This window comes from Oryx dammah, unplaced genomic scaffold, assembly GCF_014754425.2.
Source record: "Oryx dammah isolate SB20612 unplaced genomic scaffold, SCBI_Odam_1.1 HiC_scaffold_14, whole genome shotgun sequence".
In the NCBI taxonomy this organism is placed as follows: Eukaryota; Metazoa; Chordata; class Mammalia; order Artiodactyla; family Bovidae; genus Oryx; species Oryx dammah.
This window is the reverse complement of record NW_024070198.1, coordinates 24696563-24716482: the sequence shown is the minus strand read 5'-3', so window position 1 is coordinate 24716482 and position 19920 is coordinate 24696563. Positions and strand designations below refer to the sequence as shown.

Here is a 19920-nt window from a genome sequence, read left to right as displayed (position 1 = left end):
ACTGGTTGGAACTACTCTTTCACTGTGGATGTCAAGTACTGAGGAGAAAGGAAAGAGGGTCTGGTAAGGGAATTTTGGTAACCCCAGTCTGCAGGACCCAAAGCACAACACCTGGGACCCCACTACCAAACCTCTCTGTTTTCAAAACCACTTCCTAACTAACTCCTCTGGTTTCTAAACCTAATATACAAAGAAACTGCTGGGAAAGAGTGCTGAAACAGAGGTACCCGAGGCCAGGGTCTATTGATTTCAACTGAGGGTTTCAGGGTAGGGACCAAGAATCTGTGCTTTAATGAGCAGCTTAGGTCAATGCACTTCAGGTTCTCCCTTGACTACCATCTGAGAAGCAAAATTATCTCTGTCAGAGGACTGACAGGATCTCCTTTCCTGCCACCACTTAATGTTGGAGATCAACATTCAGGCTGCAAGAGGATCATCGATGCCTAGGAAGAAAGCATTGAACCAAACCTTCAAGACCTTCAGCTCTTTGAATTTTACAGATGAGTATGCGGAAACTGACAGGAATCCCATGAGCACCCCAGGCTTGGCCACTACCCAGTGGCAGAAATAGAATTATATTCAGAAGTGCTGACTCCTTCTCAGACTCTTTCCACTACACCTCACAGGTCAGAGATTTGCTCTTCCTAATGTATTGAGTTTCTCTCAGCTCTGGAAAATCCTAAGAAATCTCATATTAAAAGAATAAAAAAGAAAAGAAATTACAAAAGGAGACATGGCGTCACTCCCCTTATTATGTCATTTATGTTTCAAATCTCTGCTTCCATGAAAGTTGAAAATAGTCTCAAAACCCAACTCCATTCGTTCTCTTCTGCTGTCACTTCTTTTAGCAACACGTGTTAAACAAGGGGGCGGTGATGCTAAGAAAGGTTAGGACTCAGGATCCTGGACCTCTCATTCCCAGCATCGCTTGGACAAATGCATGAGCACCCATTTTAAATCCCCCCGTGCTTCCGGCCCAGCTTCTTGGCAATTATTGCACACTTTGGTGCTTTTTATAGATCAGACTCACTCCAGGGTCTGACCTTTGCAACGCTTCAGTTCCCCACATCCATATGAAATGCTGAGTGGGCAGAGCAAGGATCCCCCTGGGGCTCTCTCTCTCTGCCTCCACTGTGCACGATTCTGCCCAAATTACTTGACAGCTTGTCTTTGACACTGTGAAGGGAAAAGGTTGGAATGTCTGAACAGGACACGGCTGGCCAGTGGGGAGATGAAAAGGGGCGGGGCACGCCCTTAATCCATCATCCAGACCTTCTTTCCAAAGAGCAGACTCAAGTAAGAGGCCCGAAGGTGGAGAATGTGTTTTGATTTGGGAGAAATTGAGGAATTAAATGACAGTTCTGTTCCTCATTGTATTTGTAAACAAAGGGGATCAATGTGGTAGCATACGTTGGTTGCGGGATTCAGAAATACACAAACATGTACATGGAAGAAAACTGCTGCCTTTGAAAAGCAATTTGTTGACAGCTAAAAAAGCCTAACTGACTAAAGAAATTTCCTGTTTTAAGCATTGCTGGTGGCTCAGAGGGTAAAGCGTCTGCCTGCAATGAGGGAGACCCGGGTTCGATCCCTGGATTGGGAAGATCCCCTGGAGAAGGAAATGGCAGCCCATTCCAGTACTCTTGCCTGGAAAATCCCATGGACGGAGGAGCCTGGTAGGCTACAGTCCATGAGGTTGCAAAGAGCAACTTCACTTTCACTTTCACTTTGAGAACAAAACAAGCTAGGGTGTAGTCACAACACCTAAGTTCAGTGCCATTTACCACCAAGTAAATGAAAGTATACATTTTTTCCAATTCAGTCACCAGTCTTTCACCCACTCTCACCTCTGGCTCTATGAATTATCACTTAACTTGTCAAAATCATTTCCATGTGAATGTGGACCTTTATCTTCTCACCAAAATACATTGAGCCCATTGATAGAGTGGAGGGTCACCAGACAGTATCTTCATTAGCACAATAACTTAGGTACTTTGGCAAAATTTTAACCATTCAATAAGTGTCTGCACTACAGAACTGAACACTTCAGGGTGGTGCAAGCACTAAGGAAGATAACCTTTAGATTATTATACCAGCATGCAGCTTGTGTAAAATGAAAAGATCAATCTAGATCAGTGATTTTATAAATATTTTTGCTTCTTTATTGAATGGTCTTCTATCTTCAAAATAAATCTTATGCATAGCCTAATATATAAAACATTAAGAAGCTGAGTAGTTCTGACTGAGTAAAAATGATGGAGCCAAAGAACTGATCACTAAGCACTCCTAAGGTTTCTCTGTATATTAGGTAGTTCCTGGGGCAATTTGTCACCCTTCTCATTTAACTTATATGCAGAGTACATTATGTGAGATGCCAGGCTGGATGAAGCACAAGCTGGAATGAAGATTGCTGGGAGAAATATCAATAACCTCAGATACGCACATGACACCATTCTTACGGCAGAAAGCGAAGAACTAAAGAACCTCTTGATGAAAGTGAAAGAGGAGAGTGGAAAAGTTGGCTTAAAGCTCAACATTCAGAAAACGAAGATTATGGCATCCAATCCGATCACTTCATGGCAAATAGACAGGGAAACAGCGGAAACAGTGACAGACTTTATTTTGGGGGGCCTAAAAATCACTGCAGATGGTGACTGCAGCCATGAAATTAAGACAGGTGCTCCTTGGAAGAAAAGCTATGACAAACCTAGACAGCATATTAAAAAGCAGAGACATTATTTTACCAACAAAGGTCCATCTATTCAAAGCTATGTTTTTTCCAGTAGTCTTGTATGGATGGATGTGAGAGTTGGACTATAAAAAAAGCTGAGCACAGAAGAATTGATGCTTTTGAACTGTGGTGTTGGAGAAGACTCTCAAGAGTCCCTTGGACTGCAAGGAGATCCAACCAGTCAATCCTAAAGGAAATCAGTCCTGAATATTCATTGGAAGGACTGATGCTGAAGCTGAAACTCCAATACTTTGGCAACCTGATACGAAGAACCAACTCATTTGAAAAGACCCTGATGCTGGGAAAGATTGAAGGTGGGAGAAGAAGGGGACAACAGAGGATGAGATGGTTGGATAGCATCACCGACACGATGGACATGAGTTTGAGTAGGCTCTGGGAGTTGGTGATAGACAGGGAAGCCTGGTGTGCTGCAGCTCACAGGGTCTCAAAGAGTCGAACACAACTGAGTGACTGAACTGACTGACTGGGGCAATTTATCAGAACATGCTTAGAACTTCCAAGAGCACTAGTGAAGAAATCACTAGACCAGAGTGACTAGTCCTCATCTAATCACCTCTTAGATGTCTAATCACCTTAGAGATAGAATCACCTCTTAGAACTTCCAAGAACACTAGACCAAAATCACTGGATATTTTAGGGTCCTTTCCACTCTATCTTTTCCATATTTCATTAGTATAAAAGAGAGTTTATTAATTCAGTATGATACTCTGCCACCATGAATATAATAATTATAAATACTTGGCCTATACACAGAAAATTGTTTCAGTTAGGAAAAAGTGAAAAAAAGACATAAATGAGGAAACCTATTACAACTATATTTTTGTGAAAAATTACTTTCATGTGTACAAAAATTAGAAGAGGACAAGAATAAAATGTGTGTTAAAGTGACTGCATCATTAGTTCAAAAAAAAACTATAATGCTGTTGTACTGATTAAAGTATAAACAGAAATGAATTATTTAAGAATATATACTAGGTTTATATTTTTAAAAGTCCACAATTCCATACTTTTTCCACCGGAGGAGGAAACTTGGGATCCAGATACGTTAGAGGAGCTGCATCTGTCTTGAGAAAAATCAGTAGCTTATCTATTGACAGAGAGCTGTGCAGAATGCACTTAAGCATCACAAGGAAAGTGCCAAATGTTAATAAATCTTCATAAAATATGAATATCATGTCATTTCCCTGCACAAAAGATGAATTCCCTCCATTAGCCAGAGAGAGATGTCTAAACCACTTATCCAGTATTTGAAGCCCTTCACAGTCTGAATCTAGTCTATATGTCCAGCTTCATTTCTCACTGTCCCTCAACACAAATCCTATCTTCCTAGCACAGTGACTCCTAATCAGGGATGAAGATGCCCCTCAGAGAACATTTGGCAATATCAGAATATTAGACATACTTCCGGTTTTCACAACTAGAGGGATACTGTAAGCATTTACGGAATAAAGACCAAGGATCCAGCGAAACCTCTCACAACACACAGGGTAATTATCCATACCAAAATGGTAAAAATGCTGAGGTTGAGAAATGCTATTTCAGCAGATATACTAACTGCTCTCCAAATATCCCATGACCAGCTTTGTTCTAAACAGCTTCCCTTTGCAAGAAAACCTGTCTCCCTTTCTTACTTGCCAAGTAAACCCACTCTTCAAGGTTCATCCCATTTCCTCTAAGAAACCTTCACTTGGTATACCAGGCTAACCTGGGCCCTTCCACTTCTGAGCAATCATGATGACATTTCTTACTCATACTCCATTGGGGCTTCCCATTTCTAGCCATGTTCCACTCACAATCTGCACGGACATGTCTCAACATTTGCATCACATCTGTTAAAGTACACAAGATAAGATACAATACAATCTTTAGTTTATGGTTTTATGAATTTTATTAGCATCAAACTAGAAATATTTTTCTCTAAAAATAGCTTTAACAAGTATAATAATAAGACATATCCTGATAGCTGGAGAAACAGATCAGAAATATGAACACTGACTATTAGGTAATGAATGGGATATGAACATAGAAGAAAAATAAGTCACGCAGATGCACTCAACCTTGCTCAGTTTCAAAGAGATGCTAAGGATTATCTGCCACTAAATTAATGAGGATGGTCATTTCTTCCAATTATCTGCTCATAAGCTGTTTTATTATTCATTTTCTATCTAATATTTATTGGGCACTTACGATGTTCCAAGCTAAAAAGACTGACATTTAGCCAGGAGGCAATGGCAGGCTATACTGATGTCCCACCAGTCAGAAAGGACACCAGCTGATGAAGTACCATTGTCCGATCTCATACAGCTATTAAGGACAAAGCTCTCCTCCTATTTAAATTCCTAAACTCCCACAGGAATGAATCGGTAGTCATATCACACTCTCTCGATCACTTAAAAATCTTAAACACATTTTCTTTATAATATAAAGAATCTTAGGGCACCAACTGTATATGCATGTAGGCAAATTATAGATATACCTCTGTTGGTGATAGATTATAGATACACTTCTTATATGTATACAAATTATATATACACTTCTAACTGAATTGGTTACCCAATTCAGTCATGCCAGTCTGAATAATGATGTTACATACAAAATATATTTACTTATAATAATACTAAAAGTGAAAATTCCTAGAAATACTATTAACTAGAAATATGTAAGGCTGATATAAAGAAAACTATACAATTTTTTACTGAGAAACAAAGAAGTAATATAAAAGGAGAGACAAACCATATGGCCAAAAATGAAAACTGGATATTGAAAACCATTCAGATCTTGCCAAATGAATTTATAGCTTTGCCACAATTCTAACCAATAATCTAAATAGCTGCTTTATAGTGGTGGGAGGAAGCAGGACATTTTGAAACATGACAAAGTGCTTCTAAATTTATTTGGATGGACAGATGAGTAAAATAAGCCCAAGAATATTTGGGAAAAGAAGAAAAGGTTCTATTTTTGTTTTATGTTTTGCTACGTTTTACAAGTGAGGAGACTTGCCCAGTTAGGCACTATGCTGTGTTACAAACAATCACTAAACAGTCGGGTCTGGCTCAGGGCACAGAGGACCGACCAGTCCAGCAGGATAAAGGCTGTTGACAACTGTTACCAACCTCAGTAGTCCCTAACTTCTGATCAGAGTTTCTCCTGCAGGAAACCATCAGAGGAAGTAGTCAGAAATATAGGCACAGAATTAAGTAGGAAGATGTTCAGTAGATTTTAATTACTTAAAAAAATTAAAATCCTACAAATTCTAAAAATATCTATCCATCTAAACTCTAAAAATATGGATAAAATAATTATAAAATGATTAAATTATAATACAGTCACAAGATGAAATAGACAATTATCAGTATGAGATTTCTGAAGCATAATATAGGAGAATACAGAGTCTTTTAATATATAGAATCTAATGTATAATATATATGTATTATATATACTATTTAATAAAGGAGCACTGCAAATCAGAAAACTCCAGATAATATTTGCATGATCACAGTTGAGGGCGTAATCTAAACATAAAGTAATAGGAATATGACAGAAAAAATAAAAAGATTTGAGCAATCTTTTAAAAGTGTGTTTGATATCATGAGCCAATTAAAATACAAAGAACTGGAGACAACATTGAAACAAAATGAGAGACTATATAAAAAACTTATAATAAAGAAGAAGCAAAAAACAGATGGTCACATAAAAGAAATACAATGGCTAATAAATATATGAAAACTTGTCTAAGCTCACCAGTCTGATAAGAAATGCAAATTAAAACAAGGGAAATCCATTTTTGCATATTAAATTAGATTACTTTTTTAAATTAAATTTTTATGAGGTGTTGAAATGGCATTTCACTAGTTTGAGTGGAAATTGGTATAAACTTTCCAGAGAATAATTTGGCATGCTAATATTTATATATATTGTTTTGGTAGTCTATCCTTAAAAATCATAATAAACCAAACTTGGAAAGATAATTACTTAAAGGCTTTCAAAATAACATTCCAGTAACTTCCTTAATACTAAATGTTTAGAAGCAAGAACAATGTAAAATAATAGTAGAGTGATTAAATTACTACATAGCCACCAATTAAAATACAACTCAAGTAATACAAATTTTAAATTATGTTTAGAGAGAGTACAGAATGGTACAGGAAAATGTTCGAGTATGTTTTAATAAGATTCAAAATTTCATAAACAGCATGATTTCAATTGTCAAACAAACTTAAGTATATTGAAAATTATACTACATTACAGGGAAAAGTCTATGAAAAAGTACTTGATTTTTTTTAAGTGATATCTTCTGGGCAGTGAAATTAGAAGTAATTATTTTCTTTTTATTTTCCTGCATTTTCTTGAATGTCTACAATAAGCTTGTGTTGATGCTACAATCAGAAAAAAAGTAGTATATTGTGTTTGTATCTTTTAAAAATTGTTTTTGTATTTTCGGTATTGCCTCCTCATCTATTCCTACAAGCCTGAGGCACTTCTGCTCCAGGATTCTTCTTGGTGAGAAGTTCTCTGGAAATTTTGCATTTCTTCTTAATGTCTTCCCTGCTTTATCAAGCTGTGAACTGAACTGTGTTCCCCACCCCCAGCTCATCCTCATTCACATGTTGAAGCTTTAACATCTAAAGTAAAAGTGAAAGTGTTAGTTGCTCTGTCGTGTCCAACTCTTTGTGACCCCATGGACTATAGCCCGTCAGGCTCCTCTGTCCATGGGATTTTCCAGGCAAGAATATTGGAGTGGGTGCCATTCCCTTCTCGAGGGTATCTTCCTGACTCAGGGATCGAACCCAGGTCTCCTGCATTGCAGGCAGATCCTAAGGCAATTCTAGGCATTGCTATCTGGAGAGGAGACCTTTGGGAGGTAATTAGGGTTAGATGAAGTCATGAGGGTAGAGTCCTCATCATGGCTTTGCTGCTGCTGCTGCTGCTAAGTTGCTTCAGTCGTGTCCGACTCTGTGCGACCACCAGGCTCCCCCGTCCCTGGGATTCTCCAGGCAAGAACACTGGAGTGGGTTGCCATTTCCTTCTCCAATGCATGAAAGTGAAAAGAGAAAGTGAAGTTGCTCAGTCGTGTCTGACTCTTAGCGATCCCATGGACTGCAGCCCACCAGGCTCCTCCATCCATGGGGTTTTCCAGGCAAGAGTACTGGAGTGGGGTGCCATTGCCTTCTCCCATCATGGCATTAGTGTCCTTATAAAAGGCAATAGCATGAGAGGACACAGCAAGAAGGCAGAAGGCTACAAGCCAGAAAGAGGGCTCTCTCCAGAAACTATGCTGGCACTCTGATCTCCTCCCAGCCCACAGAAGTAGGAGAAAATACACGTCTACTGTTGAAGCCACCCAGTTCTATGGCAGTTTGCTATGGTAGCCTCAGGTTAATACACACTCTTAACCCAACCCGAAACAGAGCAAGCTTAGATTTCCTCAGTGAGGAAAAGGGTGATTCCTCCTGCCTGTAACATTGTCTCCAACCTGCATATTAAACAACCTCCAACCCTTCAGTTGGGGCTTCCCTGGTGGCTCAGAGGATAGCCTGCAATGCAGGAGACCCAGGTTCTATCCCTGGGTTGGGAAGATCCCCTGGAGAAGGAAGTGGCAACCCACTCCAGTATTCTTGCCTGGAGAATCCCATGGACAGAGGAGCCTGGCGGGCTACTGTCCACGGGGTCGCAAAGAGTTGGACACAACTGAGTGACTTCACTTTCACTTTCAACCCTTAAGTTGGATGCTTTCTCCTTGGGCTGCTCAGCTTAATATCCTTTTCTTTCTTCTCTCTCTAGACCTCTCCTTGACCCTCCAATTCTCAGATTCCCTAGTCAAGGCCACTAAACACAGCTCATCTATCTATCAATGGTTAAACTGTCCCCACTTCTTCATATAGGGAGAAGAAGCTCTAAATGGACAATTTGAGTTTCAGGAAGACTAGAGCAGTCTATGTGCTTTACTCCACATGGGTCTCTCCTGGGCTTTCCTCAAAGGACAGTAACCTCTGAAATCTCACCCATTGTGAGAACAATCACATTTCATACCCTCTGAAATTTTATCAGTGAGATCCCTCTCTCTCTGAGCTGAAGAACTATTTCTCATGTTTTCCACATAGTCATGGGGTGGAAGAAGCATTTGGAAGCCATGTGTCTCTAATTCCAGAGAAATCATGCAAGAAGCTGGGAAAAAAAGAAATTATGTTTCCCGTTTGTATCTTGTAATTTTCCTTAGGCTGGATTAGGTAAGTGGAAGCATTGCCTAATTCAGTGTTTGACTTCTCTGCTTGACACACAAATCTTTTCAGAGTTCCCAAGGCAGGGTCAAATACTACACCTTCTCTTCACAGTAAAGAGTTCATAAGTCTATAAAGTCTATAACTACCTACATCTCCTTGTTTACCCTCCTTCATAGAACCCATCTGTGCTTAGGATAATTATTACGAGTCCAGCAGGCCTTGATTTCACCCGAAGAGGTGGGCTTTCTGTTTTCCTCCGTGCACTGGCTGACAACCATGAATAGCTTTGAAGTCCTGTATTTGCTCTCAGCACTAAGATAGCTCTTCCAAGGCCAAGATGCAACCAGACATACAGCATACAGGTGGCCCCATCAGCAAAGTAGAAACTGATTTCTCCTTGCGAGCTGAGCTTTCACATCTCCCCTTCTGACATTGCATGTATTATTCTGAATGTAATGCATTTTTAAATTGCTGCACCATTTAAAAAATGTAAGGGAAAGTTGAATTAAATATTATTTGTGGCGTACCCTGGTTTGCAAAGGGCCTCTAAATCTGATTCTATGAGGTCGATGCCTAAATCCCATTATTCGAGATTGCAAATGACTGTGTTTGCAAAATTGTAGAGGCAGCTTCAAAAATTCTGCCCATAATGGTAACTTTGTTTGAAAAGACCTTGATTTTCCAGGAAGCAATCTCAGGCCATTCTGCCTGTCCCTTACCTCTCCTTCTGTCATGGGTAATGTATTAACAGACAAAGGATGACTCGCCATGCAGTTCCTCAGGAACCAAAGTTTAGGAGATTATCCTTGAAGCAAAACACAGAACACATTCCAGAACAGGTGAGATCTCAGAGTTTAAATTGAAGTAAAGATGTAAGAGGGTTCACTAGCCACCTTATCTCAAGGTAATCATGTCCCATTTTCACCCCCTGCTTCTCTGCTCTATGTCTTCCACTCTCACAGCCACTACTAGGCTGAACTAGGTAAGTCTAGGACTGAGATAATGGGATTTTTGTAAGTGAGATTAACACTTCTCTGAATGGGAATGTGCAACTGGGCTCACCCTCACACATACACACAAGGCGTCACACACAAGGCATCAAAGAGTATACTCAGGAAGCAAAATCATGCCATCAGAATGTAAAACAGAATAAAATAGAATAGAATGAAACAAGTTCAGACAATCTCACTATAAAACCTAGCAACTAAAAACAACAAGTGTTTATTGTTTCACAGTTCTATGTGTCAGGAATCTGGGCATGACTCCGCTGGGTGCCTCTGTCTCAAGGTCTCTCACAGGCTTGATGAGCTGGCCAGAGCTGCAGTCTCCCCTGAAGGCCTGACTGGAGAAGGACCCGCCTCCCAGCTCACTCACAAGATTGTTGGCAGGATTCGGTCGTTTCTTGCTAGAACCGAGCTGTTGGACTGAGGCCCTCACTTCCTCACTGACTACTGACTGCAACCTCCCTCAGTTCCTTATCATACGGGCCTCTCCATAGAGCAGCTCACAAAGCAATCACAAGAAGGTCTCTAAGACAAAAACTTTTGTAGATGAATCTCTGAAGTGTCATCTTTTCACTTGTGCCACACTCTAGTCACCAGAAGCAAGTCATTAAAGGAGCTCAAACTCAATGAGAAGGTTCCCAGAAGACATAGGGCATTGGGGAACATATGGGAGCTGCCTGCCCCAAGAATGAAGTTAATATTAATCATAAGCAGACTCATACTTGCATATGTTTTAGGTGAGAACATACAACAGCACACAATTGACATTTTTAAAGAAAGGCAAAACCAATACAGTATTGTAAAGTAAAATAAAGTAAAAAAAAATTTAAAAAAGGTATTAAAGATACTCAAAATGTATATATTTTGATGTAATTATTCTTCTTTTAGTAGTGATTAAACCAAAGTTATTGGACTCTAACAATCACCAGCTCCCCATCCTACATTTTCTAAGGGCTGTGCAGCAAAGATTGATTTCCTGGAGGGAAGGGTAAGAGTGACAGATGGTGAGATGAGCTTTTCTATATAAGAAAAGCTGATGATACCTGGGGAGGAAGGTGTGTGGGGTACAAGGTATTCTCTGGAAAGGGCCATGCTGTGGACAATGAACCTTTGTGACTGCAAATCGTTTTAGAGTCCATGGAAAGAGAAGGAAAAGAAGAGATAGTAACTACCATGATGATCAGGATCTTGGACTCTTAGATATGGACAAAGGAAGTTTTAGAAAGACTCACTGTGTGCTGTGTGATGTGATGCTTCTTTGCAACTCTTTTAAGAAAACGATCAATAAAGAACTTTATTTCCCTGAAATGCTTCAGTGTTGAATTTTGGTCATTCCATTTGAATGTGACACTCTGTTGAGACTGAGACAAAACACAAGTTTTTATTTGGGCTACCAAGGACACCTGTCCAAAGAAAAAATCCTAGATATTAAGGAAATATGCATAAAATATTAAACTATTATTTATGACAATGAAAAATATGAAAATTTCCAATGTTCAATAAAAACAGAGTTATAAAGTATGTCTCTTTACATAATGAAGTGTTTCATAGACAATTAAAATGATTGTAAAGATTTTATAATATCATAAAATTGTTATAATAGAACATTAAAAGGGGAGAAGGCAGATTATACAAATTCATGTGCAAAATGTTTGAGCTATGTATAAAAGAACATATGCATACAAAGAGACTGGAAAAAACAAGAACAATGGAAGATTGGAAAGGAAATATTGTGATGAAAGGAGTTTTTAGTCCATACCCTTCCTTTCTTCTTTAAAAGATATATTCCTAGGACATTCTAGCTCTACACACCAGATGAGACATGTTTTGCTTTAACATTTTTCCTACCCTCCCTAATGACCTTTCTGGAAGAAGAAAATAGAAGCTGCTGGCACAACCATCATTAGAAATCTACAAAGAGTATGCCAAATTAAATCAAAGGACAGTAGAGATGTGAAGCCCATCCTGACTGTCCCTGCATGCCAGCCACTCTCAGCCACTCTGCAGCCAGGCACTGTTACAGCTTCAAAGAGCCATCCATTAGGAACCCTCTCTCCTTGAGCGCCCTGAAGTGGGCTGATCTAGAGCTTGTTCCACACCTGTTGACTTCTTATAGGGCTTTCTTTTTTCTTCTACTCTAAAGACCAGTCCATTTTACAGCCCAAAGACCCCAGAAAAGGGGTAAGAATTTAAGTTCCTGGCAGCTTTGGGTGTATTACTTTATCAGAAAATTTTCCTGCAGTGACATCAAGGAAAAACAAAGAGACCTTGGTCTTTCAGGAGAGAGAACAAATAAGGGGAAGTCAGTAAGAAAGAGACATAGGAGACATTCTTTCTCTTGTTCATGATACTACACAAACAAATGCTATCAGGGATCAGAGGCACTTAGAGGCCAACCCAGTTACACAGAGAACTCAGCAAGGCCTAGCATGCCTGTCCCCTCATTGAAAAAGAAGACAGAGGAGGGTGAACACCTAGGGAGACTGAGGGGCCACTGAGGGAAAGCTGTGAACCATAACAAGTATTCAAATTGGATGTGCAATGAAAACAATCTTCCCACTGCAGAATGTGCCTGCCTGTTAAATATCTCCCAATGGAAGAGTGGAGGTACTATCCATTTGTAGCTCAGTAGGCTCTTAAACCAAAAACCACTTTTCCCTGTGATACCCCTGCCCAAGCAGAGACTAGAGAAAGATTATAGTAGGATATTTAGCTACTCTTGTGTTGCAACCCACTCCAGTATTCATGCCTGGAAAATCCCATCGACTGAGGAGCCTGGTGGGCTACAGTCCATGGGGTTGCAAAGAGTTGGACATGACTGAGCGACTTCTGTGTGTATGTGTGTGTTCTCCCTGCAAACTAAAATTGCTAAAGCAACTGGGGTGATGAATAGGGGCATAAGACAGGGCTAGTAATCTGCCTGTTAACCACGTATCAAATGAGTGAAAGGGTCACACATAAAAGAGTTTGCATGTTCAGTCTGATGCTCAGAGCATGATGGTGGAGTCACTCCATAGTGCAAGATTCCTAGGTGACCTCTCTTGATGGCATTAGAACATCTGGAATTCATAAAGAAAATTTTACCTCTAATGAGTCTTTTATTACTAATGCTAATATTATGGCCCATGGGAAAATTATGGCCCATGCCCTGTCTAACTCATAGGCACTGTAGGGCACAAAGGAGGAAATGAATAATGATGATACACCTTACAGCCCTTGATGCATTTTCACAGCCATTACATTGATCATCATCGTAGATGGTTGATTCTTCTGCACTCTTGGCAGAAATCATTTCTATATCACAGTGTTCTTCCCCACAGGTCCCCTCTAGGTTGCTACTTTCCACCAACTGAAGGCAGTATGGGAGAAGAAACCTAGCATTCATGAAGGATCTATCCCTAGAAATTTGAAAATCTCCAAATTATAGACAACAATATTTGGGCAATATTCCGTCTGGGTTGCACGTTTACTCTATTTGTCTACTTACTGCAAGATGTCTTTTACTTCAATTTCTTGTTTTTGGCATGACTGCCCTTCCCTCCATGCGGCCCTATCAGCCCCAATACCACTTCACTCTGCATCATCCCTCAAAAAAGAAGCAGTTTTAAGGCTTTTGGCTGTTGATTTGTCTTGTTTTTGTGACATCAGAAAAATCAAGACTCAAGAAAGAGTGAGGACAATAAAGTTAGCTTGAGATGTGGCTTCTTGGACCCATTCAATTGTTACTAGATGTACACAGGAAAAGTCTCACCGGGCATAGGATTTTCTGGATCCCAGAAAAAATGACAAATCAATTACATGTTATGGTCTTCAGAACCTGATGCTGGGAAAGATAGAAGGCAGGAGGAAAAGGGGATGACAGAGGACGAGATGGTTGGATGGCATCACTGACTCAATGGACATGAGTTTGAACAAGCTCTGGAAAATGGTGAAGGACAGGAGAGAAGCCTAGCGGGCTGCAGTCCATGGGGTCGCAAAGGGTCAGACACGACTGAGCAACTGAATAAATTCAGAACTACTAATAAATATAGCACTTAAAGATATAACTTACAAATTATAAATCTGAAACAGAGAAATAAAATTGCCAAGAGTCCAATTCTGAAAGGATGATATCTTGTCCTTTCAATAACTATATGAAGTTGACAGGAAGAATACTGTTCCCATTTATATGGATGCAGAGACCAGAGCCCCAAGAGGCTCTGTCTTAACCAAAGCTGTGTTCTATACCCTGACAAATGCACAATTTGTCTTTCCTCAAGGAGGTATCGAGTCGATATTTCCATTCCTAACCCATACAAGCCAAGTCTTTTCAGCATAAGAGCTTTCTACAATCATGGTTCTATCCATGGGAGAAAAAAAGGTCTATGTAAAATGAGCTCTTTCTCTACAACTCCAGTGATACCTAAAAGAATAATCGTGGTAATTATATATCAGAAACAGAGAAGTGATAATTACAAAAATGGAATTTTCAGCTACTACTTGGCTAGCCAGCACAGGCACTAACTTTTATATTTCCCCATGGGGGCATATATGAAAGAAGCACAGGGTGGAAAAGAAATGAAACATAATTATCAGGACCTGGGGATTTACTCTTTTTGCTCTATAAAGGAAGGAGGAAGGCAGACAGAAGCTGGAACATTCCCTTCTTGCCCTCTGCAAATAGGAAAATGCTACCCTTCACCCACTTAATTTAATTTCTTTCAGGAATGATGACAAGGCTTATCCAGTCTATTGTACTTCCCTTCTTCATCAACTTGACTTCCTAGTCAGCTTACTGCCTTACCATGTCAAGAATTTGTTCCAGAAATAGCAGAGGGCTTTGTTTTTTGATTTTTATTTATTTTTTAGGGACTTCTGAGTGATGGTTGGGCTTCCCTGGTGGCTCAGCTTGTAAAGAACCCGCCTGCAATGTGGGAGACCTAGGTTCAATCCCTGGGTTGGGAAGATCCCTGGAAGAAGGAAACAGCTATCCACTACAGTATTCTGGACTGGAGAATTCCATGCACCATTCTATGGGGTTGCAAAGAGTCGGACATGACTGAGCAACTTTCACTTTCACTTTTCACTTTCTTTTTGAGTGATGGTACACTGAGAAATTGGTCCATCTTAGCTGAGCAAAAGGCAGTAATTATATAACTAGCACATCAGAAAAACAAATATTTCCTCTTTCTGTCTCAGTCTATTGAAAAAAATCTCAACATAATTCTAAATACAGACTAAATAATAATTGAAATAGTAGTTATAGAACAAATAATAATTGGTCTGCAAAGGGAAAAATGACTGGCAATAGTCCAGCCATTGAGGCAAAAGCAGTACTACCAGTTCCCTTTTTCCTCCGAGTACTTTGTATATAATAAGACATAGCTGATTTTCACAGTGTGCTTCAGCAATCATCATTTTAATTCTGAACATAGTTCTGTAGGTGCAGAGGGGATAGGGTGAAATGTTGCTTCCAAAGATGCTGGCAAGGTTGTATGTATATACATATGTTCAAAGAAGCATATATGTACATCCCCGCACTGCCCCCCCACACCACCCCCACCTTGTGGAAGGCATGAAGGATCATCTCATGACTCTTTAAGAGAGCTGAACTAAGGTATTTAATATGAGACACAGAATAGGTACTACTTTTAAGTACTGTTAATTTTGTTTCTGTTTCTAATTAAGCACATAATTAAGCATATTATACACTTTGGTATATGCTTCCTACATACATTCCTAGACATATTTGGCCTTTGCTTCTGCAGAAATGAAAGCATGATACATGTTAGAAGCATTTCATATAGCTAGGAAGAGTAAAAAGTAAACATTATACCAAACCAAGTTTACTCTGCTACAAACAAATTAACAATAGAATTCGTGTATAAAAAATACCAGTTAATAACACTTTCTGAATAGAGGAAAGAGCTAATTTTCCAGCTGAAACGTATTCACTCCTTGAAAAACTTGTCAAAATGTGCTTCACAGAAGTTGTTCTAAAAGATGATCAGGTATGACATGAGAAAGGGATTCTAGAGTAAAGTGAGTTTGGGAATCAGTGACTTCATGTTTGGCAGCTTCCTTTACTCTGCATTTCTCAGAGGCTCTAATATCCTAATGTGAATCCTGAGTCTCCACAAGGGCAGAGTTGGATAACTGTTACCTAAAATTATGTGACCACAGAAACGCCTTTGGAAGGAGAAGCACTGTGTGAAACTAGTGTTCTTTATAGTACATTTTAGGAAATGCTTGCTTTTTAGAATAGGTTCATAAAATATCTATTTTTTACTAAAAGAGGGGAGATTAATACATAGCTAAGAGCACCCAGTCATGACCTTCCCATGAAGCTCTCTAGCCCAGGGCTTCTCACTTCAATGTGCACATAAAATCACCAGAGTTCTGCTTAATATATGCAGAGTTCTGCTTAATAAGTTTCAATGGGCCCCGAGATTCTGTTTTTCTAAAACTTCCCAAGTGATGCTAACGCTACCAGTCCATGAACTAAACTGAGTAGCAAAGGGCTAGGACACACAATGACCTAAAGTGCTGAAGGTGTCCAGGAATTGCCAGAATGCCATGTTGCCTGATTCCTATCCAAGAGAGTGGTGAGACTGTGGATGGGGCTTACCAGTAAAACCTGTTGGGTGTGATGCGTTCATGCATGAGTTGCCACCGTCTTCCAAAGTCCATGGAGCTGTAGAGCTGCAAAACAAGGAAGTGAGCAGAGCATAAGCATCAAGGGATACTGTTTAACAGAAACATATGTGCCATCCTTCTGGAGATGAACATTCAAGCCCACCAGGGTGCCTAACACACTCAAGTAGACATCCATCCTATCTAGATAAAAATATTATGAACATGACTGTGCTATGCTTATCATGGGGTCTTCTAGCTCAATATACACCCCATCAACTGAGGCTTTTAAGTTGAGTATAACTATTTCTGATGCCATCCATGTCCCACGTTTAGAGGTAAAACCTTTAGTAAAATTATATCTTTCTATTTTCTTCAAATTCCATGAAGTCTTTAGCTATATCTAAAATAACTCAGCAACACTAATTTTAAAAATATTTACGGAACAACTCTTACATGAAAGGCACTCTGATGGATAAGAAGATGAGAAAGAGGTAGATTTTGTGCTCACAGGAAAAATAAGACACATAGGTAAAAATGCTCATCAGCTGATACCTGAGCCAATATTACATGCAAAATATTGTACTCTCAGCTTTATCTCTTACTTTATCAATCTTTCCTAAATGAAATGGACCTTTCAATCCCACTCAAGATATCAGGCTCATTCACACTCTCATGTCTTTGTAAGATGGCAAGGATAAGACCACTCTTGTGCCCCAGAGTGCACACAGGGCCAGTGCAAGTGTGGCTTCTTCCCCAAAGCTTTTTCTGATCTTTAGCACACTCACTATTCTTCCCTTTCAATTCACTGCACTCATCATTTGTTTCCACTGAGCACTTATCATGGGTAAAATATAGCATGTCTTTCAGATTTGATTATATTATTTAATTGTATTTATACTCCTTGAATACATACAAAGTGTTCACTAAATATGTATCGCCTAAATCAGTAATTAAAACAGGTAGGTGAAGACAGGTATCAACTCATGGAACGAGAAAAAACAATAGCAACAACAGAAGACCCCCAGGACTTTGGAGTTTGAAAAAAAAAAAAAAAACCTCTGCAAGGCCAAATGACTCAGATTGCACATTCTCTTATTTTATGAATCCAGAGTCTGATCCTTTATAACACAAAAGGGAAAACTCAACATCCTTGTAAGAGACTCACCAGGAGTGTGGAGTTTATTTTTCATTGAATACCTAAAAGCATAATATCTGAATGTGACTGAGAATGGAATAACAATGATGTTTATTATCACTTATATATTATTATTATTAATGTCTGACAGTGTTGCTCTTTCACATACCTTTTAGCCTTACAAGGACATGGAAGGGAAGGCAAGACAATTATTACTAATGGAAAACCCTGCTCTCAAACATTCTCTGATCCACTCAGGCACAGTTAACCACTTCCTCACAGTGTCACCAGGGTACATACTATCTGCCTCCAAGAAGCTGTTCACACTTAGTCATTACTGGTTAGCTCTCCCCTCCCTAGAGGAAGAGTCAGTAAAGGGGCAGTGATCATGCCTTATTCCCCTTTGTGGTTACACAATGCCTGGTATATAACCAAAGAACACACAAACCTGTTTCACAGTTAATGAGACAGTCCTAGAGAAATGACATTTTGGTCAAGTGAACTATTAATAGGATTTAGGTTTTTGGAGGCCCTAGCTCATATCTCCTTCCATGGAATCACAATGTCTAATCTATACTGAGAATTCCATCATGTTTACACGTTTCCACAAACATCTACAAGTGGGGAAACTGAGTAAGGCAGAAGTAGGTGGCCTTCAAGTTTACGGGAATAGGGTCAGGTGAAGGCCATACATGTAATCCCAGGTAGCTGCTGACCCACAGTGCTCTCCAGTGTACCACATCCGGTAACGTTTCCACCTGTAAATTGTGAGCCCATAATCTCACAATGCATACAGAATTAGCTTTTGTATGAACTTCTGGATTGGAGAAGGAAATGGCAACCCACTCCAGTGTTCTTGCCTGGAGAATCCCAGGGACTGGGGAGCCTGGGGGGCTGCCGTCTATGGGGTCGCACAGAGTCAGACACGACTGAAGTGACTTAGCAGTAGCAGTATGAACTTCTGGTAATCTCAAAAAAGTTGTGAGGGGCCTGGAGAAGCCTGATCCCATTTCAGTTTCATTCAGCAAATATTCATTGAACATTGTCACCACGTTTCATTCAGCAAATATTTATTGAACATTGTCACCATGAACTACATTTTTGAAGTCTTTTTTTAGTCTAGTAATTAACAGATATGTTTGTGTGATGTTTTATATATATATATAAAACCTGAAGATACTGAAAGATACAGAAGATGCTGAAACTCAGTTCTACAAAGGGACTGTAGCAACAATATGGAAAGCCAGGAAATCCAAGTTGACTGAGCTGATTCCAGGTTTAATACTATACCACACCAACTCCACCAGCTCTCATGGTTTTTATTCAAACTGGGCTTTCACTCTGTGAAACTGAAAGTGAAAATTGCTCAGTCATGTCCAACTCTTTGTGACTCCATGGACTATAGAGTTCTCCAGGCCAGAATACTGGAGTGTGTAGCCACTCCCTTCTCCAGGGGATCTTGCCAACACAGGAAGTACCAAATACTATATGTGTCCAACTCTGCACATGGAAAAATGGGCAAAACTACTGTCCCATTGTTCCGAGTCTCTTTCTTCATTCACCAATGTAGTGAATAAAATGATGGAATGGACATGAACTTTGGAAAACTTCAGAAGATGGTGAGGTACACAGAGGTCTGGCATACTGTAGTCCATGGGGTAACCAGAAGTCAGACCCAGAGTCACAAAGAGTTCAGTCACAAAGAGTGGCTGAATAACAACAACAGCTCTACACCATAAATTAAAGAGCACTCAACCACAGTTAATTATTCAGGAAGCTAAAAGGGTAACCACATCTGGCCCTCAAATATATATACAGTTCCACCATGTCAAAGAAGAAGCTGAAGCTGAATGGTTCTATGAAGACCTACAAGACCTTTTAGAACCAACACCCAAAAAGATGCTCTTTTCATTATAGGGGATGAGAATGCAAAAGTAGGAAGTCAAGAGATACCTGAAATAACAGGCAAAATTGGCCTTGGAGTATAAAATGAAACAGGGCAAAGGCTACAGAGTTTTGCCAAGAGAAGGCACTGGTCATAGCAAACAACCTCTTCTGGCAACAAAAGAGATGACTCTACACATGGACATCACCAGATGGTCAATACTGAAATCAGATTGATTATATTCTTTGCAGCCAAAGATGGAGAATCTCTATACAGTCAGCAAAAACGAGATGGGGAGCTGATTGTGC

At 39.7% G+C, this 19920-nt stretch overlaps 1 protein-coding gene across 1 annotated transcript in view; it reads right to left on the bottom strand.

The window, feature by feature from the left end:
- The window catches only part of SORCS3 (sortilin related VPS10 domain containing receptor 3), a 632959-nt gene that overhangs the window by 211901 nt on the left and 401138 nt on the right, over positions 1 to 19920 (bottom strand). The window contains exon 5 of the mRNA XM_040254391.1: positions 16585 to 16658. Within this exon, the coding sequence (XP_040110325.1) occupies positions 16585 to 16658 (74 nt within the window). The remainder of the gene's footprint in view (positions 1 to 16584; positions 16659 to 19920) is intronic.